At 54.3% G+C, this 26070-nt stretch overlaps 1 protein-coding gene across 1 annotated transcript in view; it reads right to left on the bottom strand.

Moving 5' to 3' along the window:
* Positions 1–2439: 2439 nt before the first annotated feature.
* The window catches only part of SHANK3 (SH3 and multiple ankyrin repeat domains 3), a 57639-nt gene continuing 34008 nt past the window's right edge, over positions 2440–26070 (bottom strand). Inside the window, exons 20-23 of the mRNA XM_023509380.1 lie at positions 20530–20660; positions 19856–19940; positions 13341–15594; positions 2440–4895 (exon numbers count right to left, since the gene is read on the bottom strand). Of these exons, the coding sequence (XP_023365148.1) occupies positions 4304–4895; positions 13341–15594; positions 19856–19940; positions 20530–20660 (3062 nt within the window). The 3' untranslated portion in view covers positions 2440–4303. The remainder of the gene's footprint in view (positions 4896–13340; positions 15595–19855; positions 19941–20529; positions 20661–26070) is intronic.

Below are 26070 nucleotides of genomic sequence, written 5' to 3' on the forward strand. Positions count from 1 at the left end.
GGTGCCCATGCAAACACCCAGCTATTTTTGTTGTTGTTGTTGCAGTTGCATTGTTGTTTTAACTGGCCCGGGCTGGGTTCTAACACGCCAGCCTGGGTGTATGTGGCCGGCGCCCTACCCATTGAGCTATGGGCATTGTCAATCTCTCAGGCTTTTGACATTAATCTTCTCCCCCCAGACTCCTTGGGAGCCGGAGTGGGCACAGCCATGGGATGGCAGACAGGGTCCCATCACTCATGCACAGAAAGTAGTTAACCTCCTGTCCTTGCAGGAGCTGCACTGCCCCCAGCCTCCTGAGTTCCAGTCAAGAGAGACCCCAGCTTCCAAGGAGTTCCAAGAGACCCACCTTCCTGATGCCACAGTGCCCAGGCCCAGAGCAAGTCAAGGTCTCATCTCTGCCCCATTCTTGGACCCTCTCAGGGCCCTACTCCTCGATTTTCTGTGCAGCCCTTCCTTTTATAATGTTCACAGTTTCTAGCCTGAAAATGAGATAAAAACTTAGAATAATGTTGAAAATTAGAGATTGTGAGGGCTTTTAGACAGACTGCAAGCCTCTATAGGACCCAGTGCCAAGCAGTCACCATCCCTAGCCTTGAGAGGATCTTTGCTACCTCCTCTGGGCCACCTAGATCTTCTCTTGCATCTCCAGGGTACCTGCCTCCTCTAGATAAAGATGCTCCACTGCTACCCCACCCTTACGCCCTCTGAGATCTTCTGGCTTTTCTGGTTGGCTCCTCCTTTAGCCTCAACCCTGGCTCCCCCCTGGCTCAGAGACAACATCAGAATCAAGGTGTACCTTTGACATTTTGTCACATTCATGCCCACCTCTAACCAATGTGACCAGGTCCCCATCCACTGCCCCCCTGAAACCCCTCCCCTTAGGTGGCATCACATTTGTGAGGCCCCTGGCCATCTCTCTGGGTCTTGTGCTTTCGTTTCCCTCATGGCCTCCTCTGACCTCCTTCACCTGCTCTGCAACAGTGTGTCTACTATTCACCTTAGTGTTCACCTTTCAAGATGCAGCTCTCCACCTCTTCCGCTCACTGAGGTGCCTGTGCCCTGCTATGGACTGGCTACCTCCAGCAGGTGCCACACAGGACATGCCTCCCCTGCTACCTTACTACCATGTTTCCCCGAAAATAAGACACTGTCTTATATTTTTTCTCAAGAAGACACACTAGGGCTTCTCTCCGCACCGAAATGCATGGCGTGGCTATGCAGATACGCTGTATAGCCAGGCCCATCACTAGGTCTTATTACCGAGGTAGGACTTATAGTTAACAGATGCATAGAAATCCTGCTAGGGCTTATTTTGGGGGTAGGTCTTATTTTCGAGGAACCAAGGTAGCTATTAGGCTCTGGCTGCCTACATAACTGCCTTGTATGCTTGAAGGACGTCATCTGTGTCTATGGTACCTGGCTCAGAGCAGGAGAAAAAGATCTCACATCTTTGAGGAGCACAGTCCAGCTGGGCAGGGCTGTGTGATTTTGGAGCTTAACATCTAACTCAAACCCTGGGGAGGGCAGGTCAAGGAAAGCCTTTGGGAAGAAAGGACCTAGAGCTCAGCCTCAAAGGGTGAACAGATAAATGATGGGTGATACAGGGAAGGAGGTGGGTGTGACTAGGGATGGAGCTATGAAGAGTTGTACTGGGCTTAAGGGCTCTAACTGTGCAGCAAGGCTGAGGGGGAGAGGGGAACCACATGGCCCCCAGTGCAGGGGGTAACTCCACTGGCTTCACTTGTAGAGATGGTCTAGTGTTAGTGAGCAGAGGGTAGAAATGGAAACAGAAATTACTGAATCATGGCTCGTTGCCTGTGGCTCAAGCGGCTAAGGCGCCAGCCACATACACCTAAGGTGGCAGGTTCAAATCCCCAGCCCAGGCCCGCCAAACAACAATGATGGCTGCAACCAAAAAATAGCCAGGCGTTGTGGTGGGCGCCTGTAGTCCCAGCTACTTGGGAGGCTGAGGCAGGAGACTCGCTTGAGCCCAGGAGTTGGAGGTTGCTGTGAGCGTGATGCCATGGCACTCTACCCAGGGGGATGGCTTGAGGCTCCGTCTCAAAAAAAAAAGAAATTACTGAATCAGAGGGGAAGAGGCAACACCAAGTAGACTTGAGTGTGGACAGTGGGAAAGACATGTGATGGTTCCAAACCAGGAGAAGCAGAATTCATGAACTGGACACTAAGGAGGTTTACACCTTAGGACAACCATACTTCCAGCTTAGGAGATGCCTCTCAGTGAACTGATGAGTGGAGAAAAGCATCAGAAAGCCTGGGCTGAGCAGTGGCCGACTCTGGGTGAAGATCCCAGAGAAACCAGGCCTGGGCAGAGGTTTAGGTCAGAGACAGGGACCTACAAGTTGCCAGTGAGAAGGGTCAAGGCTGGGGAGGTTTTTGTAAGCAGTCTGAGGGACAGAGGAGGACAACCAGACTTAGTTTCATTTCTTATAAATTTATTACATAATAATATTATTGTAATAATTATTATCAATAATAATAATATAAGAAACATAGATCTCTGTGGGGTGTATCACAACGTCAGGGTCAGGAGGCCTCAGGACTGGAGCAGGGGGTTAAATCCCCCAGTGGAACTCCATACAAAAGGAGGGGTGAAGCAGAACTGACCCTGTAAAGTTAAAAACCCAAATTGAACGGAACCAAAAACCCACAGGTGAGGGTGAGACCGAGTGTGTATGTGGCAGTCATTACATTGACTGCTGCTGAGTAACCTGGACTATTGGTGAGTGGATGGGTGGGGGGGTGTCTGCGCCCAGGGAATGGGGCCGGTAGGCTAGGGAGGGGCGGGCACAGACCGGCATGCCAGGCCCCTGGGCTGTGAAAACTTGTTTTCTTTTTTTTTTTTCTTTTATTAAAAAAAGCTAGAAATATAAACAGAAACTTGTGAGTGACGTGGATGGAGCTTAATCCAGACTCCAAACCCTAGGTTTAAAAACATCCCAGGGCCCCCCACCCCACAGGTCATTGCTGAGTGTGAGGAGTCACAGTAAGGGGGGCTGGGCAACCTCGGGGTCTTTGACTCTCCCCCAGGGCCTGAGGTGGCCTGATTTCTAGGGGTTCCCCTATGGCCCCATCAGAAGCCCAAGGTGGGCAGTGCCTCCAAGGGGCCCCTGGGGCCTCTCCAAGCAGCAGGGATTCACCTGGGACCCTGCTTGGGCTAGGTGAAGCTCTGAAGGGGCAGGCAAACAGCAGGTCCCAGGTGGCAAGTGGCCTCTGACTTTCTTTGGAAGAGGAGACAGGGTGCTGTCACAGGCACACACCCATGCACACACCGAGCCTCCACAGCCCCATGATGGTCCAGAGCAGCCCCAGGGCCACTCCACCATCAGGAATACACACAGCTCAATCGCACCCAGAATCACACCCCACACAGGGCAGGAACAGGAGGCTTTGGGGTCCAAGGCAGGGAGGCTTCTCTGCTGTAGTTGCCCAAGAACATGGGGACCAGACCAGACCCCTCTCAGACCAGAGACCCTGTGAGGAACATGGCTGCAGCAGAGCATCAGGGCCCTGCCCCCAGCTGCAGGGTGACGGCCTCCCAGGCCCCTGGTCCTGCTAGCCCCCAGCAGGACCTGCTGCCTGCTGCCCTTCCCCCCACAAGCAGCACCTAAAAGGTCGGTGGGGCACACTAGAGCTCAGCGAGGGGCGGGGGCCCAACTGGGCCCCCAGGGCAGGCCACTAGGACCCTGGCCAACCCCAGACCAGCTGGAGCATCCCCTGCCCAGTGTGGGGTGGCAGTGGCAGTGAGGGGCCAGAGATGGAAGACTGGGCAGCTGCAATAGGACAGGCAGGAGGAGTAAAGGGAGGGGAGCAGAAACTATTACGGACAGAGATATTTGTTCCTTTTCTCGTTCCAAATAGAGAGTGGATTAAAATATGCAAAACAGGGGGCTCCTTGGCCCCCATCGAGAACCCCAATGTCTCCCCCCACCCCCCGAGTCACCAAGGCGTGTCCTGACCTCGCATGCTGGACTAGGTTCCCCCTCTAGGAGAATGGCCACCGGGAGCTGTGACGAGGTGGTCAGGCTAGAGCACCCCCCTGGCCCCCTCCCGCCCCAGCCTCCCTGGTCCACGCCCTTCCTTTGTGCTGGGTGGGGCTGGGCAGCCGGGGAGGGCACTAAGCAATGTACAGGGCAAGTCTCCGAGCAACAGCAAACAGGACGATTCATGCAACATTCCTGGCCGGGGCGCCGTCGTAGGGGGCGGGCCGAGCCCGCGGCCCGGGGTGGGGATGGGAGGCCCTGCCGGCAGGGCGCGGCCGGGGTGGAGTGGGGGTGGGGCGTCAGCTGCCTTCCAGCTGCCTGAGCGCGCGCTCGATGTTCATGCGGTGGCCCACGCGCGTGACGCCCAGCTCCACGAAGTCGTCCTTGGTGAGTGCGGGTAGGTGCGCGCCTTCTATCTCGTGGTCCTCGAAGCGATCGCGGTGCTCGCCTAGGTGGATGCTCTCCAGCCAGTCGCCAACATCGAACTTGCTCCATAGCTGCAGCGGCTTCTGCTGGAAGGGCCGGCGCGGGCCAGGGGCGCTGGGGCCAGGGCCCGACGCAGGCGAGGGCAGCGGTGACGGCGAGGGAGAGCGGCTGCGCGCACTCACGCTGCGCACCACGAAGCGCACCTCCTTGGGCTCGTGCGGGATGGAGAGGCTGGACGACTTGAGGATGGTGGGGGGCGTGAGGCCAAAGGGCCGCCCCGCGCCCCCCGCACCCGCCCCCAGCCCCTCCACCCGCTCCAGCGACGCGGGCTTCACCGGACTCGGGGCGCGTCGTGTTATGGGGTAGCGGCCGCTAGGCCTCACGGAGTAGGAGGCCCCGCTGCCCGGGCCCCCGGGGCTGCGCTGCGCTGAGATGGAGCTCAGCTCACTGAGGCTGCTGAAGAGCCTGCGGAGGGAGAGGGGGTCAGCGCCAGGTGAGGGCGCAAAACAAAGTGGGGACGGGTGGAGGAGGGCAGGGCAAAGGGCCAGGAGGACAGGGGGCTGGGAGCCTGGTGGGAGTAGCCTCTGGATCAGAGGAAGAAGGACCCTGTATTCACCTTGGCCCCTCTGCTTGGCACCGAGGGTCACGGCCAGTACCCTGCTCTGGAGACATCTAGACACACTAAAAGATGAGGCGTTAAGTCTAATGGCCTCCACCCCACGGAGGCTCCAAGAGCAGCCCACCAGAGGAAAGACAGCCTCCCATGGGAAAGGGCTGGCTGCCCCTTGCCAGTGTCAGAGACTAGCTCTGAGCATGGACCCATCCACAGATGCCCTGGACTGTAAGACTTCACTACTCCCCCAACAGGTGTGCTCTCCTGAGGAGACTGCTTCAGAGACTGCTGAGTCATGACAGAGGGTGGCAGCAGCACAAGGCTGAACAGGCCTGTGACATGGGACAGACCTCAGGCGCGTTCACGCCACGTGGGGCAGCAGCACATGCAGGGCAGGTGTGAGGCAGCCTGCACATTACTGCACACGACAGCAGCAATGGTGCCCATGGGTGTTGCAGACATGCAGCAGCAGTGGCAGGGGCAGCAGCACACAGAGAGACACATGTGCACACACTCAACACGGACAGATAGCACCTCACTTCCCAGCCTCATCTGGCAGGATCCCAGACCTCTAGCCCCTCTTCAGCCTGGCCATGGTAGGAAGCCTACCTGGGGTGACTGGTCCAGAGAAGACCCACTCTCATATGCCCCCATTCCCATCCCTATTCCCCTGCCAGGGCCAGGAGAAGCCTTACAGGGCTGTCAGCAGCACCAAAACCCCACACAGTCACACACCAGGCACAGCGTGAGGACAGTGAGAGGCATGGGATGGGCATGCTCACTTACACAGCCGGTGCTCGGGACCACTGCGCAGCTAAACAGAGCAGCCACATGCAGATGAGCAGGAGAGAGCAGTGAGAGAGAGTGTTAGCAGGCCAGGCCCATGTGGCCCACTGTCACAACCAAACAGTGGGCAGCCAGGTGCAGAGACCCCCCAACTAGACACCACATGTAGGAACTCAGGTGCTATGGGAGTGAGCAAATCTGGAGCTGCTGGGGGAGGGAAAGCACCTAATAGAGTATCTGAAGGGTAGGTGGACTCAGGTAGACCTGAGAGGGCCTAAGTTACCTGCATGTGTAGACTACAAGCGTGCTCACTAAGTGCCTGGCATTCAGTGGCCCCCTTACATCCTCTCTGTTGTCTGAGCAGCCTATTTCCAGATGCCCTACACCTGCCTCTCCCTGCCCAGCCTGGGTGCCCTGCCCATACTTGGCATATTTTGATCACACAGCACCACCAGCTCCCATCCCAGATGGGCATAGGGCTCCCCAACATGGGTCTTCTCCTTAAAGCAAGTTGTCTTCTGCCCTCACCTATGCAAGGTCAGCCCCTCTGGAGATGAACTCTGTTTCTCTTCCTGGGCCTCGTTTCTGACCTCTCCTCAGCCTCTGTCCCTCCTTAGAGTGTCTGAAAGTGTGGGCCTCCTTCTAACTGCTCAGACCCAAAGCAGAGCTTTCTCTAGAGGCTACACTGTGACCCCCCAAAAGAAAGAGGCTCCAAGAACACCTGGGGTGGGCAAAGGGAACAGGTACCACCACCAAAGGAAACTACCTGCTCCCACCAAACCTGGCCTACATGGAGCCACCTGCAGTTTGAGGCAAAGTAGGGTGACAGCCAGGGCTGGGGGGAAGATGCCTAAAGGGAGGTTCCAGGTGGTGGTGGCTGGAGGGGGGAAATGAAGCACTCTGGGGGAGCAGTGCCCAAGGGGTGGTAATTGCTGGAGGGAAGTACCAGGGGAGACTCTAAGGGAATCATACCTATAGGACTGTGGACACCCAGACAGAAATACATGACTGGCCCTCACACGCTAACCTTGGACTGGGGACCTGCATCACAGTATGAACACCTGCCCTAACCCTGCCCCAAGGTTGTGGTTTCAATACAGTTGTGATGTCATGTGTACCTGGAATCTCAGGTGTAGCAAAAGCATACTGGTATGTTGGCAGGACCACAGCAGTTAAAGGCAGAGGCCCAGAGCAAAATCTGGGCTCCCTGAAATCCAAGCTGCCCAGAGCATAGTTATGCCTGTCTGGATGGTGCTAGAGTCTTCCTGCCTGACAGGCTGAGCTGGAAGCCTAGGCTGAGGGCACACTGATTCCAGAGGCATCTAGAGAGCCAGGGGCCAGAGAACAAGATACATCAGGACAAGCTTCCACTGGCCTGGGGGTGGGGAGTGTCACGGTCACACTAGCATCACCTCCCAAAGCATGCTGCAGGTGTCAAGAGGCTGAGAAAAGGCTCGGCGCCTATAGCTCAACCGGCTAAGGCACCAGCCACATACACCTAAGGTGGCGGGTTTGAATCCCCAGCCCGGACCCGCCAAACAACAATGACGGCTGCAACCAAAAAATAGCCGGGCGTTGTGGCGGGCGCCTGTGGTCCCAGCTACTTGGGAGGCGGAGGCAGGAGACTCGCTTGAGCCCAGGAGTTGGAGGTTGCTGTGAGCTGTAATGCCACGGCACTCTACCCAGGGGGACAGCTTGAGGCTCTGTCTCAAAAAAAAAAATAAAATAAAAAAAAAAAAAAAAAAAAAAAAAAAAAAAAAAAAAAAAAGAGGCTGAGAAAAAAGGGAAAGGTATGTCCTCCAAAGGCCCCAGGGCACAGGAGGGAGTGCCTATGGACTAGGTGTCTGTCCTTTCTTCTCTTTCTCTTGGGAACAGGGTGCTGTCCACACCATCCCCAGGACAGGAAAACCAACAGTGTCCATGTCTGACTTCCATGTTGTCATGGCATCATTGCTCCCACCTGTTTGACCACTTCTGTGGCCAGGCTCTGGCAGCCACACAGCCATGTCATAGTACCTGGTAGCCTCTTGATGGGCTTCTCGGCCACCTACCCTATGATACCTCACCAGGTGACATCAGCCCAGAACACCTGCAGCAGTCTCCCTCCAGAGGCTGAAACCAGATCATTCTGTGAGGCATCTATGTCCCAAATGTCTTCTCCCCAACATCTGAGTCTTGACTGTCTCTGTCTCCTGGTCCCTTCAGTGAAGTCTGGCATAGTTCTAATAGCCTCCACCCCACGGAGGCTGCAGTTACCACCTGACAACCTGCAGTTACCAAGTCAGGACCCCATTGCTGCCTTATTCATCTGTTTCCCTTTAGAGCATCCTTCTCTTAGACTCTTCCTGGATGGATTTTTTGGGCTCCTCTCTTAGTCTGCACTTTCTCCTGGGTGATGTTATCCACTCCTACTCTTCACTATGGCTTATGTGCCCAGGAATGCCACATGTGAGACTCAGCCACTCTCCCTAAGAGCTCTACTGGGGTTTCCAAACATGCTCCCCCAGCCTGCCTCAGTGAATGAATGGCATCCTGTCCTTCCCACACAAGGAGCCTAGGAGCCACCATCAGCTCCTCCATATTTTTACCCTATGTCCAATGAGTCACCAATTCCTAACGTCAACCCAGGCCTGCCTCTTCACCCCCAGCCACCTCTGGATCCTGACGTTTCATGGTCTCGGGGCCTTTTACCTCATTTTCTTAACTGTTTTCATTGATTACTGGTACCTAGCACAAGGCCAGGAAAACAAGATGCACTAAAAACATATCATCATACAAAAATAATATGACATGTCCTTTTCAGGCTTGCCTACCTCTGTCAGCCCACTAGTACCAATAGGCAGGGAAAAGTCCAGACTGTAACCTTTTGAAAACTGGGGTCCTTGTTATGGGACACAATCTTCAATTGGAACACGAACCTAGGCAAAGGCTGAGGCTTCAGTGTTTGCCCTCTGGTGACAGTGCCTCATTCCTCATCACCCACACCTGCAGCTGCAGCCCTGATGTGCCATATACTACATTCCCTCCTCTGCATCCCCTTCCTATTCCCTCCACAGAGTTCAGAGCTCCTGGGAGTACACCTACCCATACTCCACTGTGTTGTTTTGCCTGCAGAGACAGAGCACAGTCTGGCCCCAGTGTCCTAGCCCACTGAGCACTTGACACATTCTGGGTTTTAGAACAGACAGTGGCCTTGAGGCAGGTATGGTCAGCTAAGCACATGGGCTTTTCCAGATCCTTGACTCAGCCTCTGAAGGTAACAGAGGCAGAGTTTCTTGACCTCCTCGAGAAGCATAGGTCTCCTATGAGATCAATTAGTGACCCTCAACGTCTGGAGACCTCCACATGCAATGCCCTACTTGACACAAACTTGTCAAAGGCACTAGAAGTACCACAGCCAAAGAATCATTTGTGTTTCCAAAGCTATTTTACCAATCTTTTTCTACAAAACCAGATTTGAGAGTCAGGCCAAGGCCACTGAGTACCATTGTGGGCCTTAGGTCATATGCAGGTTTCAGATCCAAGCATGGGGCCTGGAAGAAAAATGGAATTCAGAGACAGATAGGGGAGTCAAAAGATAGGTGGGGGGCCCAGGACCAATTGTGGACCTTAGAGTCAGGTTTGCAATGAAGGCCCAAATGCAGCCTCAGCATCAGCTGTGGGGCCTCAAGACAGAAGAGGGGCTCTGAGCAGCCCAGTGGTCTATCTAACAGAGCTGGATTCAAGCTGAAAACACCGAGTGAGTTGGACAATTTTGGATCAATGTTTCAGAAAGTACAAGGTCCTGGACCTTCCAGAGGCAGCATGAGAATGCTGCATACTCTAGCTTCCACCCAAAGAATCAAAGATGTTCCCAGTGCAAATGAGCTGATCATTTTCCTACAAGTTACCAAGCTTTAGTTCCATGAGATATAGGGCAGCTTAACTTGCACAGAAAGACCTCAGGCTGCAGGGCAACTTGTGTTACAGAATATAAATGGACAGAGCCATCTGTGAAGAAGGTGGGCAAGGAGGGGTATTTCCTTCCCTGCATTGTCTCCTGAGTGAGGAGAGGAACGGGCCTGGGAGACTGAGGAAACACATTGGGGACTGGGGACATGGCTCAGATATGACCCTAAGGATGGCTATGGCAGAGGCCCCAGGGAAGCCTGGGGAAGAAAGCAGGCATACCTGGATGTCAGAACTTCCCACACTTTGGACATTTCTCTAAAAGAGGGTCTCACAAGCAGTTTTATTCCTAAGTGAGGAGGGAGTGCCAGCTGCCAATGGCTGCAAGGACAAGAGCTGACAAGCAACTGATAGGCCCCACAGCTACGGTCAGCACACAAGGAGCAGACCTGAGATAGGACTGGACTCAGACACAGCCACAAGCTTCCTGCCCTCAGCATCCTTGGCTACACCCAGAAGTAAAGAGGCCAGGTAGACAGTGAAGCTCACTCCACATGGGACAGAAGGAAAAGTGAGTAGGGACTGATAGGAACACAGGGCCAGAGGGTGCTTTGATGCTGTTGGGCATACCTCGCGCATTGGGTGCTGTTTATTACATACATGACTGGCAAATGAAAGTGTCCTGGTTTGTGCTTTATAGGGCACATGTCCACTACGTCTATGAGACTGAATTGCTAGGCACAAGCGATTATCTCATGTGTGTCATCAGAGGCAGATTATGGCCAATAATTCTTATGGTAGAGAGCAGAAGGCAGGGCTTGAGGTCAGACCATTTACTGACTGGAATGAATCTCTCTAGAGCCTCAGTTTTATTGTCCAGAAAATGGAGGTTGTATTATGGTCCATCTAACAGAACAGCTGTGAAGACAAACTAGCATGATGGGACAGTCTCTAGTGCCATATATAGAATGCTCATCTTCACAGAAAGGTATCTCAGACTTAACCTAGAGCCTTTCTAAGTGCCTGGGTGTCAGTAACAACACAGTCAATACTGACTGATGTGCAGTGAGGGCCCAACATGCCCTAGCCCTGGGCCTGCTTAGTGTTTCATGGGTGATGCCTTAGGCCACCCTCATGACAACCTGAAAAGTTCGTTTCACTATAATACCCACTTCACAGGGAAGGGACAGAAATTCATAGAGGCTTGTCCAAGACTACAGAGGTAAAATGTGACTTGCTGAGGGCTGAAGTCCAGGGCCCTCTGATGGCCCCAAGCTGATGCCAAGCAAAGAAGTCAATGGCAAGGGCCCTGTAACAGGGACATCTGTTTCGGGCCACCCAGCATCTGGTTCCTCCTGTAATAGCACTTGGCCTCCTCTGGAGAGCTGCCTCCCCGTTCTCAGCCCCTGTTTACCCAGGTGGGCTAACTGTATCTTGCTCCTGGAAGAACACAGGAATCAAGCCCAACCAATGATAACCCCATATCCCCTGATGCCAGTAATGGATCAGGGGAAAGAAGAAGACTCACATGAAGCCAATCGAGGCCAGAATTTTGCAGGAACTACTGAGTAAAAGAGGTTCACTTTCTATTGGGCCTGCATTGCTACTTTTGCCCTTCCCCACCCATGTCTAAGAAAAAAAAAAAAAAAAAACGCAGGGACTTGGCGAAACTCAGAGCCACAGGATAGATAAAAGAATTTCACCCTGACCCTGATCCAGGCAAAATGCTAAAGACCACAGGGGAAGATGAATTCAGAGAAGTAGGTACTGAAGGTTCTATTGGGGAATCATCTGGCTCTTGATTTAGAATGGCTGCAGCCCCACCATGGGAGCAAGCAGAGCCCATGGCAAGGCCTGGGCTCACCAAAGCCTGACCCCAGTGGTGCCACACCCAATAAATCTGAGCCACTGTGTCTGTCCCCCCATGGTATTTGTCCTAAGCCATCTTCCTAGATCTCAAATCGCAAAAGACAGCACTTGTGTTTACCTTTGTTCTTTCGTCCATTTAACAAACATTTAGTGAGGGTCTGCACTGGGCTGGGCACTGTGCTATGTGGGCACTTTAACTGGCTTTGATTTTCATTGAGAACAAGAGGCAAAGAGGAATGGAGGGGCTGGTTGGGGGAGGAAAACCATAGAGGGAGGATGGGGGCTGATCAAGGTTGAATCAGGGCTCTGGTCTACATAGAGACCTAGGACTTGGGCTGCTTAGCCCCATTGGACACTTACTGTCTGCACCTATAATAGCTGGGATTGTAGGTGCTACCACATCTGGTTATTCTATTTTTTGTAGAGATGGCGTTTTGTTCTTGCTCAGGTTCGTCTTGAACTCCTGGCCTCAAGCAATCCTCCCACCTCAACCTCCCAGCCTGCTGGGATTGTAGGTGTGAGCCACCATGGCTGACCCCCTACTTATCTCTTGAATTCCGAACTGGAAGAAGGTAGAATGGCCAGGCCCTCATGAGTAAGACCTGCAAAGTCCTTAAGCACTGAACACCTCACTTTGTGAACTCTGCCTTCCAAGGCTGACAGAAAGGGCCACTGGCTGGTCTTCTGAGCAGCAAGACAGAGTGAGGAGGTGGCATCCATACACATTCCCCAAACCCAGAAAGGAGAAGGGGAGACCTAGGGTCACAGAAGACACAAGCAACTTGAAAATCACAGACAAAAGGGCTGGCAGGAGATGACCCGCTCTTCTACCAGCATCTATGTAGCCCATAGGCCCAAGGGTCTCCTCTTTGAAGTGAGCCTTGAGGGTGGGGTACTCAGGGAAAGACTTACGGGATTAGCCTAGGGGGTCTAGCAGCTTCTGCCTAGACTAGCAGTTCTCAACCTGTGGGTTGCGCCCCACAGAAACTGTATTAAAGGGTCGTGGCATTAGGAAGGTTGAGAACCACTGGCCTGGACAGAGCAGCGACAGCCTCAGCAACACCCTAGTACCCTGCGTGTCTCCTCCCCGCCAACTCTTCAGGACAGGAAGGGAAAGAGGGGAAAAGGCAAGAGAGCAGAAAGAGAAATGTTGTGACTTCCATCTTCTTAACACACTTAAAAATCACAAATAGGAATCTGTGTTTAGGGGACTCTGAGGTGGTACCAAGAGGCAGAAAACAGTAAGTTACTGACAGGTCCCAAAATGAAACGTAGTGTGTTCCAATCCTCAAAAGGGGGAAGGCAGAGGGCGCCAGCCACGTGGGGGAGCGGAGGTGTGGAGTGGCAGAAACAGGCCACAGAGAAGCTGAGAGGAGGGAGGTTCAGCTCCAGAGTAGAGCATAAGACAATCCTGGGTGGTGGAGGCTATCTGGGCCGAAAGTGAGAGTATGGCGGGAGCCTCTAGGAGGGCCAAGGAGCTGCTCGCACCCAATCAGGGTCTGTGATGGGCACCCTGCTCCCACTTCTAACACCAACAGGGATGTTGAAGGCAGTAGCCTGATGTCCCAGAGACCCTTACCTCAGACATGCCAAGCAAGACCAAATAAAGAAGTGGATAGCTACAGGGTGTGGGCACCACAGACGGGTAAGGGATAAAACAGAAAGAGGAGCAACAGGGGGGGCCTGTGGACAGACGAGAGGAAGGTGAGGGAGGATGGACAAAGCATGGAGCCCTCCCACATCACCCTGCTTACCGAGCTGCTGCGATGGGTGACTTCTTGGCAGGGTCTAGCAGGCCACCCAGGCCACCAACTGGTTCCTCCCCCAGGGAGCGTGTGTCTTTGTTCAGCTGCTGCAGGCGAGAGCTGAGCTCACTGATCACAGTTGGTTTGTCGTCTTCAGGCCCAGGGAGCCCCCGGCTCTCCACGGGGTCCCCCCACAGCTTGGACCTTCTCTGGAAGAGGTAGCGAGGGCGGGCAGGCCCGACGGCAGAGGCCAGCCCAGCAGAGGCGGCGTGGTGCTGCTGGGCCATAAGCTCGCTGTCCGAGGACTGCTTTAGCAGTGGGTCCCTGAAGGTCACCGGCCCCTTCCCCAGCGGGGACTTGAGCTTGGGCTTGGGAGGCACTGGTGGCTTCTCGAGTAGAAAAGTGTGTCCATCAGCAAAGGAGGTGTGGGTATCAGTGAGCTCCCCACTCTCCGAGCTCAGGGTGGACATGCTGGACACTGTGGAGATGGTGCTTGTGGTCTCCAGATGGGGGTCACTGGAGCTGCGTGTGTCAGCTTCCTCCACCCCAGAGTCAGCTGCAGACTCTGGGGCAGGGGGTGGCTCACTGCTGGGCTTCCCTGAGGCCGGGCTGGGTACCGTGGTGGGCGAGGGGCCCGGGCCAGTGAGTGGGGTGGCCAGCAGGATCCCATTGGCAAACTCTTCAGGGGGTGGCACCAGCCCAATGCGGGCCAGCTCTTCCCTAGTCTCCTCATCACTGGAGGACAGCTGGGCAGGTGGCAGGTTCACAGCGAACACCAGCTCCGGCTCTTCCTCTGAGCTGCCCTGGCCTGGCCCAGAATCTGCTGGGGTGCTGCCTGGAGGCTGAGCCCGGGGGCTGGGCAGGGGCTCGGTTGCCACTGCTGCTGACTGCATGGGGGCTGGGGCCAGCTCCGGGGTCCCCGGGCGCTCCTCTTCAGCCCCCAGCCTGCTGGGCTCCTGCCCATTGCTGGTGGCATGCACAACAATGAGGCCAGCAGGTCGTTGCAGGGATGTGTCCAGGACACTGAGGATCATGGACTTCTTGTCCTCAGGTGACTTGCGCTCCTCCCGGGGAGTCTTCTCTGCCTCCCTGCGAGCAGGTACAGGAATCCAGGCCGGGCTCCGGGGGGAGAAGGCTGGGGAGGCCAGGGCCCCACGCTCCGAGTCCCGGGCCTGTACATCCACAAACAGGGGTCCGGGGCGGTCAGCATCAGGGCTATGCACAGGTGTAGGGGACCGGGAAGGCGTCTGGGAGGCCAGAGCCCGCTCTCGGGCAGCCAGGGCAAGGGCTAGGGGTGAGCTGGGGTCCAGGGGTTTGCCGGTGAGTGGGTGGATGAAGGTGGAGCCTGAGGGCCCAAGGCTGGGGCTGCTGACCAATGGCTTCAGAGCAGAGACAGGGGAGGGTAACAGCAGATCTCGGCCAGCGGTGGGGCTGGCCCCCAGGAGGCGCTCATCGATGGAGCGGGAAGGCTGCAGGGATGGCAGGTCTGCAGTGGGAGGACTGCCCTCGATGGCTCCCACAGACAAGAACACAGTGGACCGCCGTCGCTCCTCCAGCCGCCGGTCCTTGCCAGGACCTGGTCCACCAAACGAAAGCCCTGGGCCATCCCCTGTGCTGTAATCGAGGCCACCAGGGCGGGGGCTGCGGTGTGTCGGGGAAGGCTCACGGGCGAAGCTGCCGCCAGCGGGGCCAGGACTACCCACAGCCAGAGCCGCGCGCTCCTGCGCATCCTCCACTTGCAGCTGCTTCACCAGTGGGCTCTTGCGGCGCTGCGGTTTGGAGGGTGCGAAGATGCTGGCACTGAAGGCGCCCAGGTTAGCGTATGGGCTGTCAGGGCCCGGAGGCCGGGGCCGGCGCTTGGGTCGTTCCGGCGGAGTGGCTGCGGGCGGGGGCCGAGGGGCATCACCGGTCTCGGGAGCAGAGTCCTGTAGGATGATCATGGAGCGTGCGCGCTTCTGCCGCTCAGGATAGGGCAATGGGCCAAGGGGTGCGCCTGGTTCGTACAGGCCAGCGGCTCCTGCACCTAGGCGGGCCTCCAGACCCGGCTTAAAGCTGGAGCGCACCGTGTCATAGGCACGGCCCGGCGGTGGCGGTGGCGAGAAGGCCGGGGGCGGCCCTGAGTCGAAATAGTAGGGTGCGGGCGGGGGTGGTGGCGCGGTCTGTGGCGGGGGCGGAATGCCACGGCCCTCACGCACTGTGTCTTGCATCGATGTGCTCCGTGGAAAGCGCCCTTCCAGTAAGGACGCCAGTTTTTCGTCCTCCCCTGCAGAAGGAAGGGGCCCAGTGAGACAGTCTGGTACTTCTGGAGAGGTCCCTCCATACCCCTGCACCTCCACACACACAGAGGCCAGACCCCTCCCTGACACCAAGTCCACGGCAGCTACAAGGGCGCTCATGTGCGCTCAGCAGAAGGGAGGTATGCTAGCCTGGTTTGGAAAGATGGGGGATGGCTGGGGGAGTATAGGGAGCCCAAAGCAGGTGCTCTGAGCAAGACTCCAGTCTGGGCTGATCCCTGGACACCCAAGCTCTGTCCCGCAGCCCCAGTGCTGTGCTAGGTCTCTTGTTAAGAGTATGGGAGAGAGACACCGGTTAGCTACTGGGTGAAGGAGGCCCCAGCAGTGAAGCCCTGAGAAAGGACCTATATTCTGACTACCTGGGTGGGGCCAAGACCTGCCCAAGCCCAGAGATATGCAGCAGACCCTGAGAAGACATTCTCAGACAAGTATAAGACTTCCCAGTGAAGACTGAGAAAGGCCATCTCAGAAACACCAGCAATGGAACAAGTGGGTGTCAATAGGGGGGGTCTGGGGACAACCAGAGAGGGGAAGAAGAGAGACAGTCAGAAGCGGGAGGGATGCAAGGGGGAATGGAGCCATACACCTATCAGAGAGCTCTGACACCCAAGTCAGGAGGTACCCTGTGGAAGAAATCCTAAGAAGTTCCCCCCTGAGAACCACACGAGTGGGTGATGTCACCACAGCAGCTGAAATTCGGTAATGTTGGGTGAGTGTATGTAACGATGGATGGATAGATGGATGGATGGATGGATTACAATGGAACTCCAGGCTAAGCACATAGCGCAGGTTTCAGCCTTCCCCACTACTGGCTATGTGACCCCTAGACCAAGCCCTGAGCCCCTCTAAGCTTCAGTTCTGTCATGGGCAACACAGGCTTAAAATGAACCCTACTACACTTGCTTCACTTGGATGTCATTAAAATCCTGCACAAGGGCTGGCATGGTCAGGGTCCTTATCGCCCTGCTATCCACCTAGAGTCTGAAAGAACTTCCAAGTACCCTCATGGACATATGTGGACTCCTGTGCTTCAGGTGTATTCAGTCAGGCTGTAGGTGCTAGATGGCCCAAACCCAAGGGAGTGGATGAATGGCTCCATGTTGGCACACAATGGTCTCTGGTGGTGCTCTATACCTGGCCTCACTCAAGCCTTGCCCAATATTTCTATGAACTTGCTGTGATGCAGACTATTCCTGATCACATCCTCCTTCAACCACCACAGTGTTGACAAGGCCTCCAAGACTACACTGTCTGTACCTTCCTGGGCACAACAGCTCTATAGCACCAGGGATAGCAAGGATAGGCTTTTATGTACAGATTTATGCTTAAACTCCAGTTCTGCCAGGTACTGACATTCCTCAACCTCTACGAACTTCTGTTTCCTCATCCTAGGAGGACTACCTTCTGATGTCATGGAGCCATTTAAAGTTCACAGTATAGGGTTGAACAGGTGGCAGCATCCTGGGAAGGTGGTCACAGTCATCACCATCATTACTTTTAGTTCTGGACACAATCTGTGCCCAGTTCATCCTGGGTCTCCTCCTGCTGCAGTTCTTGCATAGTGTATGAAAATGCACTAAACACCTACAAGCCCATGCACTAGACAAGAGCTGTGCAGAGCACACCTTAAGGATGTAGAAGGTGGGAGTGACGTGTAAAGATGAAAAAGGGTAAATTTAATGCTAATGGCATGACAAGTTCTGGCTTAGGGTAAAGAAAAGTCACTTGCCTCAGCATGGAATGGGTAATCTGTTCTAATATCATCTGGGCTACGGGAAGAACCCCTTTGGGCCAGTACAGACCCTCTTTGCTCAAATAACAGCACAGCACATTTCTTGAGCACTTTCTTGCTCTTGAGCAAAAGCATTTCTTGAGCTAGCTATGCCAGCTTCTAGATGCAGGATCTACATCTACTTATAACATAGCAATCGCTAAGCATTCCCCACGTGCCGAGCCCAGTGCTCAGCCCATAAGTACAGCCATGCATGAGCTTCAGCCTGGTCCTTGGAGGTAAATACTAGGTAGTCTCCATGTTTATAGATCAAAAAGGTTGGATCTGAGGTTTCAGGGGTTGCATCGTACCCAGAGCCACACAGTCAGAATTTACGGTAGGAGCCTGAGGAGTCTGATAACTTCAGCCAATGCTCATTTTGGCACCTGGAGGCACACCAGGCCAAAAGGAATGAAAGCTGAGCACCTGTCAGCTTACTAATCACCTGATCATAGGAGGGCACAGCAGGAACCAGTGGGGAGGGGCTGGCAGTCCCTACCGAGTGGCTCAAGGCCTGTAGGGCAGGTGCGTAGATCTGGACCTGAAGCAGTCAGTCCTGGAAGTGGGCAGGGCTGAGGGACAGGCCATCCAGGCAGAGTGAGGGCTGGTGGGGAGCGGCGAGTGCCAGAAGACCTAGGTCAGAGGAAGGTGAGGACAGATGTCCCCAGATGAAGCAGGAGAGGGCTAGGGTTGGTCCCCAGGTCACTAAGACAACAAGGAGCCTACAGAGGGTCACAATGGGGGGATTTGGGTGGTAACTGCCTTGCAGAAAGCCTCCCTTGGCCAGAGGGATAGATAGATCAGGAGCAGAGCCAGGCAGGAAATCATGAAAACAAAGCCATCCAGGTGCAAGATGATGGTCAGGGCTACAGGGCATGTGAGGAGGTAGCCCATCTCTAATCTGTCAGGTAGAGCAGAGTATAAGAAAGGAACCATGGAGACTTAGGCTAGGGAGGAGCACCTCTTGGTCCCAAAGTAGATGTGATCGTATCAGCCTTCTTGCCTTCTTCCCTCCCACCTACAGAAATGATTCCTGGCAGTCCCTAAAGGATCAGGCCACATACCTGGGTGCCTTTTACACACTGGCCTATCAGCAATTCACTCCACTGCCCCCCGGAAACTGCCACTTATCTTGCACAACTAGGCACACACCCTCCCACCCCAGCTCTCTGTGACACCCAGGTGTGGTTGGAGCTGCTCCTTCATCAGCTCCACGTGTACATGTGCCCTGACACCCACCATGTAACTGCTGAGCTGTCTGCAGACATGTCACCTCCTCCAACTGAGCCCAAAATCCAGCCCAGGATCAATCTAATGTGAGCACCAGTTGACAGGGTCCTGGGGTGGGTGAGGGATCAGTTTGGGCACTGGTTGGCTAAAGGGTGAACAGAAGATGACAGGCAGGGCAGCTGTGTGACCTTGGGCAGGTCATCTTACCCCTCCTTGCTTCACCGTCTATGAAACGGGGGGACTAATGGTGCCACTTCAGTGTGGTTATTGTATTAGACCCTGTGTCAAACTCACAGTAAGTGCTGAGCATAGTTTACTCTAGTGTGTGACAGGAGAGGCTGTGGTGGCTCTCTGCAGATGATGGACAGACCAGTGGGTAGGTCTATGGGTTGACAGGTACAACCAACCTGTGGGCAGGCAAGGGGGATGGCAAGTAGGGGATGTGACAGTGACTGAAGACTGATGAGGCACAGGGGGAAGGAGACTAAAGGTACAGCTTGAGAAATACTTGCCTCCAGTGGGTGGGGACAGTGAAGGTGAACAGGTGCAGCCTGAGAAAGGAGGGGAAAACAAGGTACTATTGCCCTAAAACCCTGATAAGTGTTTCACAGAGGGGGAAACAAAGAAACCAAAAACTAGCTGAGGTGGGTAAGAGAAGGGCTGTGCAACACTGAGAAGAATGCCCTGAAGGCCATCGGAGACCCTGGGAGGAGCAGTTTCAATTTTGGATGCAAAAAGAGCACATCTGCAGGCAGAGGAGCAGGTAGGAGACAGCAGACAGCAAGTTTAGGTGAGTTCTTTGGGGAAAAGTGGCCATGAAGGAGAGAGAAGGCAATACCAGGAAGAGTGGGGAAGGCAGGTTCTAGGGGAAGAACTTTACATGCACTCGGTTGTGAGGGAGCAGCCACGACAGGAAACAGCTGACCTGGGGACAGAGGCACTGGTGCCTAAGGGAGTGCATGGGAGGCGGTGGACAGGAAGTGATGGACAAGGCTGGGTGGAATCTCAAGGATCTCTTCCAGCAACATTATGTCTAGGTTGGGGGAATGACCTCAGGTACATTCACAAACAAATGAGATCCCAAGGCAGGGGCAAGGGAGAGGTGGGGCTTAGAAAGTAGAAACCTCAGTTGGGGGTGAGGAGAGGCAGGGTCCTCTGAGCCCAAATCCACCCAGCCAGCCCCAGCCCCACCCCTCCCAGCCCCATTCTGCTCCACAGCCCGGCCATACCTACAGACTTGGTCCGTGGAATCCCCTTCCGCAAGGAGCCGGGCAGCTTCTCTGGGCCGGCGAGACCCTGGCGCTCAAACAATGACTGGGGAGGTCAGGAGAGGGGATATGGAAGTTCCAGGGCACTGGGGACCCCAGTCTTTCTCCTAAGCTGAAGACCACCCCATGCACTCATTCCAATGGTGCTGGGTTGCCTGGACCAGGAACCAGATCCAGGCCCTGTCCTCAGGAGCAGGGATGCAGGCCATTGGGGCCTAGACCAGTGGGTTGGGCAGATAGTGGCACAGTGCAGGTGTAGCTGGCAGGGCGGAAGCAGACCCTGGGTATGGGCTGGGGGAGGGCACAGAAGATACCAGGTGGGGGAGTGGCAGGGGACAGAGACACACTGTGTCATCACCTCAGTCTATCTATGGGGGTCCTAGACATGATACAGAGCGTGCCTAAGGCCAAAGGCACAGCAAGCCACAGCCACAGGAGAGAATACAAGTACTGAACTGTGGCCCTTCTGGGGGCTGAGATGTCCCCAAGCATCCCTGAGAGAGGCTGTGGGTGCTTCACCCACCTCTGGAGAAGGAATCCAAATGACAGGCTCTCACCTCAGGAAAGAGGGGACGTGACATGTGAACCCCACGCCCGACTGTCCCGGTGCTCCCAGCTGCCCGTGGCTGGCTTACGCTTATCTCAGCAGGGGTGATCCTCCGACTGGTGGGCCGTTGTTTGACAGTGGCAGCTCTGGAGTCGGCGTCTGCAATGTCTGGCCTCAGCGTTGGCTCTGCAGCAGCTGCCAGGATTTCATCCAACTTCTCTGCACAGCCAAGAAGACCCCATCTCAGCCACCTGGACCTTTGTCTAGCCATATTGCTATGTCCTCCCCAGGCCTGCCCACACTAGGGCTGTGACAGAGGGCCCTCACTCCAGGGAGCCCTGTGGTCCCCACTCTGACTGACCATACTGAAAAGACCACGCAGGGGGCTCGGCGCCTGTGGCTCAACTGGCTAAGGCGCCAGCCACATGCACCTAAGGTGGCGGGTCGAATCCAGCCCGGACCCGCCAAACAACAATGACAGCTGCAACCAAAAAAAAAATGGCTGCGCGTTGTGGTGGGCGCCTGTGGTCCCAGCTACTTGGGAGGCTGAGGCAGGAGACTCGCTTGAGCCCAGGAGTTGAAGGTTGCTGTGAGCTGTAATGCCACGGCACTCTACCCAGGGGGACAGCTTGAGGCTCTGTCTCAAAAAAAAAAAAAAAAAAAGAAAGAAAAGAGACCAGTATGCAGAGACTATCTAGAGCCCAGTCTTCCTGAATTTCTATTTCCCTTGTCCTGTCCCTGTTCTGAGCACATGGCATATAACTTGCCTGTACCCCATGATGTCAGAAGGGACATTGCTCATGGAGGGACCACAGCTCTAGCACAGACCCTAATGGGCAAGAAGGTATCCATGAAACATGTCTGGAGGGCTATAAGAAATGACAATGAATGAACCAATGTACAGATGGATGGGGGACACTTTCAGAAAATAGAATTTGCTGCCCCCAAGCTAGGGACCTAAAAAAGTCTGATGCAAAACTACCCAAAGCAGGCCTACCCAGGGTGGGAGCTGCTGAGAGAAGAGGAGGAAATGGGGGACAGTACTGGGGGCACCCTCTTCACTGACAGGGTTTCTGCCAGCCCCTTAGAAAGCAGCTAGAGTCAGAAGAGGAGGATAAAAAGGACCCAACTGAGGCTCATGCCTGAACACAGCCCTCTCAGAGTGGGAACCAGGCAGGCCTCAGCAGCACTTTTTTTAACCCCATTACAAGAGAAAAGCTTTGTTTGCTTGTTTTCATTCAGGTAAAATTAATGTTTTTAGAAGTGGTATTTTATACTATCAAGGTGATTTGGAAACTTTGTTAAACTAGTGTAGTATCTGAGGACTGTCAGAGCTCTGACAGAATGACTCCCGCCTGCAATCAGTGAGTCACACTGAGGTCCACTCAGCTCTAACACAGCGCCTACTAAAGACCAGCACATGGGGCATGTAATAGGGCCCAGGGCAGCACCTGTGTCCCATGGCTACACACCAGCCCCACCACACGCCTGGCCATACTTGTCCTGGCATCCTTTACTCTCAAAGCTTCCCTGTTGGAAACCTCAATGGTCAGCCTGGACACCTGCTCCTTCCAACTCCAACCTGTTCACAGCACCTGGTCCTACCTCTGCAATCCACTTAGGGGAACCAAATGGACTTCCCAAGACTACCTGTACCCAACCTAGCCTGAAACTGACTGTCCTGACTTAACCTCCTTGTGATTGAGTGTCCTCAACTGATAAAACAGGCATAAAATAGCACACGTTTCACATGTCTCTAAAGAGAATCAGCACATAAGAAGGGCCTGCAAATGCACTGGCTGTGTAGGCACTAAGGATGTTTTCACACAAATCTGCCCCGTCTGTGCACATTGTCTCTCCAAACAACTTGTGGGTCCTTGAGAGAAGACGGCCAGTATGTTCTCTGTGGGCCGTCAGTGCCCAGCCTGTGCCCTGAGTAACACAGAAGTTCACCAGCAAAACACACTCCAACTATGGGACAGCCTGCTGGAGGCTCGCAGCGCCCCAGGTGACAGGGCCTGGATTGCTGCTTTTGTAATGACGTGAAGTTTCCTTTTGGAAGCCAAAGTCATCATCACCATCATTTGTTAAGTGCTTGGTGATTTCTAGAATGTAGAGGGCTGCATGGACCTCTCATCTCAACCCACAACAACTGGATGAAGATCCTGTGTCTGCTTCTTTTTACCCTTCAGAAAACTGAGCCTCAGAGAGAGAGAAACCATCCCAGATCACAGATAAGAGCGAGACCAGGCTCGGCACCTGTAGCTCAGTGGCTAGGACGTCAGTCACATACACTGGGGCTGGCAGGTTTGAACCCAGCCCGGGTGTGCCAAACAACAATGACAACTACACCAACAGAAAAAAAATAGCCAGGCATTATGGTGGGCACCTGTAGTACCAGCTACTTGGGAGTCTGAGGCAAGAGAATGGCTTAAGCCCAAGAGTCTGAGGTTGCTGTGAGCTGTGACACAACAGCACTCTACTGAGGGCAACATAGTGAGACTCTGTCTCAAAAAAAAAAAAAAAAAGAAAGAAAAGAGACCAGTATGCAGATTATAAGCTGATGATGGTGACATAACCCCCTCCCTCTAAATTAGAAAATACACTCCTACACTCAGCACCTATAGCTCAGCAGGTAGGGTGCCAGCCACATATACCCGAGCTGGCTGCCAAACAACAATGACAACTACAACCAAAAAATAAAAATAGCTGGATGCTGTGGCGGGCACCTGTAATCCCAGCTACTTGAGAGGCTGAGGCAAAAGAATCACTTAAGCCCAAGAGTTTGACGTTACTGTGAGCTGTGACGCCACAGCACTCTACCAAGGACGACAAACTGGGCTCAGCGCCTGTGGCTCAAGTGGCTAAGGCGCCAGCCATGTACACCCAAGGTGGCGGGTTCGAATCCAGCCCAGGCTGCCAAACAACAATGACGGCTGCAACCAAAAAATAGCCGGGCGTTGTGGCAGGCGCCTGTGGTCCCAGCTACTTGGGAGGCGGAGGCAGGAGACTCGCTTGAGCCCAGGAGTTGGAGGTTGCTGTGAGCTGAGATGCCACAGCACTCTACCCAGGGGGACAGCTTGAGGCTCCTGTCTCAAAAAAGAAAAAAAAAAGGACGACAAAGTGAGACTGTTTCAAAAAAAAAAAAAAAAGAAAGAAAGAAAGAAAATACACTCCTAAATAGATTATATTAGATTTTTAATAAAAGGAAGCCGATGACAAGGAGCTAGGTGGAACCTCCCACTCCCATCAGCCTCACACAGGGTCTGCCTGGGTATGCAACAGGACAGGGCTGGGTTTGCTGCCTGACAAGGGCTCATGCAGGGACAAGGCCTTTGGGGTGAGGTAGGGCACAGGCCTCACTGCTGCACCCTGGGAGCACCATGAAGGAGCTGGAGGACAGAACCAGAATATTCCAAAAATGGCCTGAGTCTGCCCCCAAAAGTGTCAAGACAGGATTCCTGAAGGAGACTGTCGCATGTTTCTAGTGCCTAAAAAGACACTGGGGATGCCCTTCACCTGGGCTGGGCCCATGGGCAGCAGAGGAGGGCAGGGCTTTAAGCAGAAGCAAGTGGGCCCAGGATCCATGGACGTATACCTGGCCCAGGGAAGGACCAGCAGATCTAGAGAGGCGGTGGGTGCCAGGCACAGGGCCAAGAAGACAAGACACACACCTAGAGCCATGAAGCCATCTCAGGCCCTGGTGACTCTGTCCCCACCTGAACATAGTGTCCCAGCAACTAGGCTGTACACCCAGAACATACATGGAGGAGCCTCAAAGGATACTAGGTAGAGGGGACTGAACAGTGGCTGAAGGGTGAAGCCAGAAGCCTGGAGGGTTGCTGGCCAGGGGAGCCCCACTCTTCCACCCAGTGTTATAGGACTCAGATCCTTGCTCTGAAGGGGCTGCCAGTCTGGGCTTGGCCCTGCAACCAATGAGCATGGGGATGGCACCCACAACCCAAGCACAGGGCACCAAGAAGGCGGGCAAAAAGAAGCAATGCAGGTCAGAGTTGAACACCTCAACATGGCCCAGTCATCCTCATCTCTTAAGCTCCAACCAAAGGGCCCTTGTACCCACCATGAACCAGCCTCCAGTGGGGGGTCTCCCAGCTCCTCCACTCCAGGCTGCCTCTGTAGCTCTCAGCCCCCTAGCTCACCTGAGTCCCTGGGCCACACTAAGTCTCCCCATCACATCCAGAAGGCCCACCCTGGGAATTTTGATCTGTCCTTCCCAGGTCCTTCTCTCATGACCCTACCAGATCCCCAGGGAGAAGCCAAACAGAAAGGTGCAGCCCAGGCTTACAGAACACCCTGATTTGAACTGGGACCACCTCGCACACCAGCAGGGACACACCAGGACAGCGGTCATGCAAAACTGGGGCCCTGGGGAATGCAAGCAGATGACTCACCCCCTTTTCTTCTCCGAATGGAGGCTTGGAATCAAGAAAATAGAGCACAAGGGTAAGAGGCAGGCTTCATCCCTCGGCACTGGTTCCATTCTCCACGATCATTTCTCCACCTCAACCCTCCCACCCCCTGTAACCAGGACCTTTCCAATCTACACCTGGCCTATACCTCTTTATCAGACCAGGAGTGGCAAACCTGTCAAATGCAGAGTTGGTTGGTACAAGGCTTGAAATTTAAGGAAGGAACAGCCACACCAGGAACACACACTTATATGTGCACAAACACACACATACGTAGACATGCACGCAAGTAGAGGCATGCACAGTTAAATCACACTTGGTTCTGCCAAATGCTTGTTCAGGAAAAAAGGCAAAACCCCATAAAAGTCAAATTCAGACGCCACTGAAAATGGAGGTGGTCACTCTTGATCACTCTGTACGGAGCAGGCTCTAAAGAAAAGCAGGGCAAGTGTGTCTGGCAGAGAAAACTTCTCCAGAACAAGGCCACTCATAGAGATACTGAGTGTGGCATCTACCCTAATGTTCTTGTCACAAAAGACAAAGGGACCCAGAAATTACAGGACAGTCCAGATTTCCCCTAGTAAATGAACAGGAAGGGCTTGGACCAGCCAGAGCCTCCCTGGCCTGGGTCTTCACTAAGCTCTGGCCCCACACATCCCTGGCTCAAGCTCAGCAGATGTGCACGTGGTGACAGTGAGCCCAATGCTGAAGGGAGTGGGCACTTGCCTCTCCTCTTGCTCCCATCATTTGTCTCAGGAAGAGGATGCAAACCCAACCCTTTCATTTCCTGGCCACCAGCCTTTGTTCACGCCATTCCCTCACTGGCTGTCCTTCCCCTCCTCTTCCTTTGGGGCCTTGCCTCCCCCATATCCTCTGAGCAACAAGCAGCACCCAGGCATGAGCCTCTACCCTGAACACCTCCCCTCCCTACCACCTCACATTTCCTTTTCTTTCTAGGTGTTTAGGTCATTTCCTCAATAGACTATGGATCCTAAAAGGCTCTACCAGCTGTTGGCAGTACTAATGTGTTTATACTGGTAATGACCCAACAGGTCTCCTTTTTTTTTTTTTTTTTTTTTTGAGATAGTGCCTCAAGCTGTCACACTGGGTAGAGTGTCATGACATCACAGCTCACAGCAACCTCCAACTCTTGGGGTCAAGCGATTCTCCTGCATCTGGCTCCCAAGTAGCTGGGACTA

Source organism: Otolemur garnettii, unplaced genomic scaffold, assembly GCF_000181295.1.
Source record: "Otolemur garnettii isolate 467f Iridium unplaced genomic scaffold, OtoGar3 scaffold00007, whole genome shotgun sequence".
In the NCBI taxonomy this organism is placed as follows: Eukaryota; Metazoa; Chordata; class Mammalia; order Primates; family Galagidae; genus Otolemur; species Otolemur garnettii.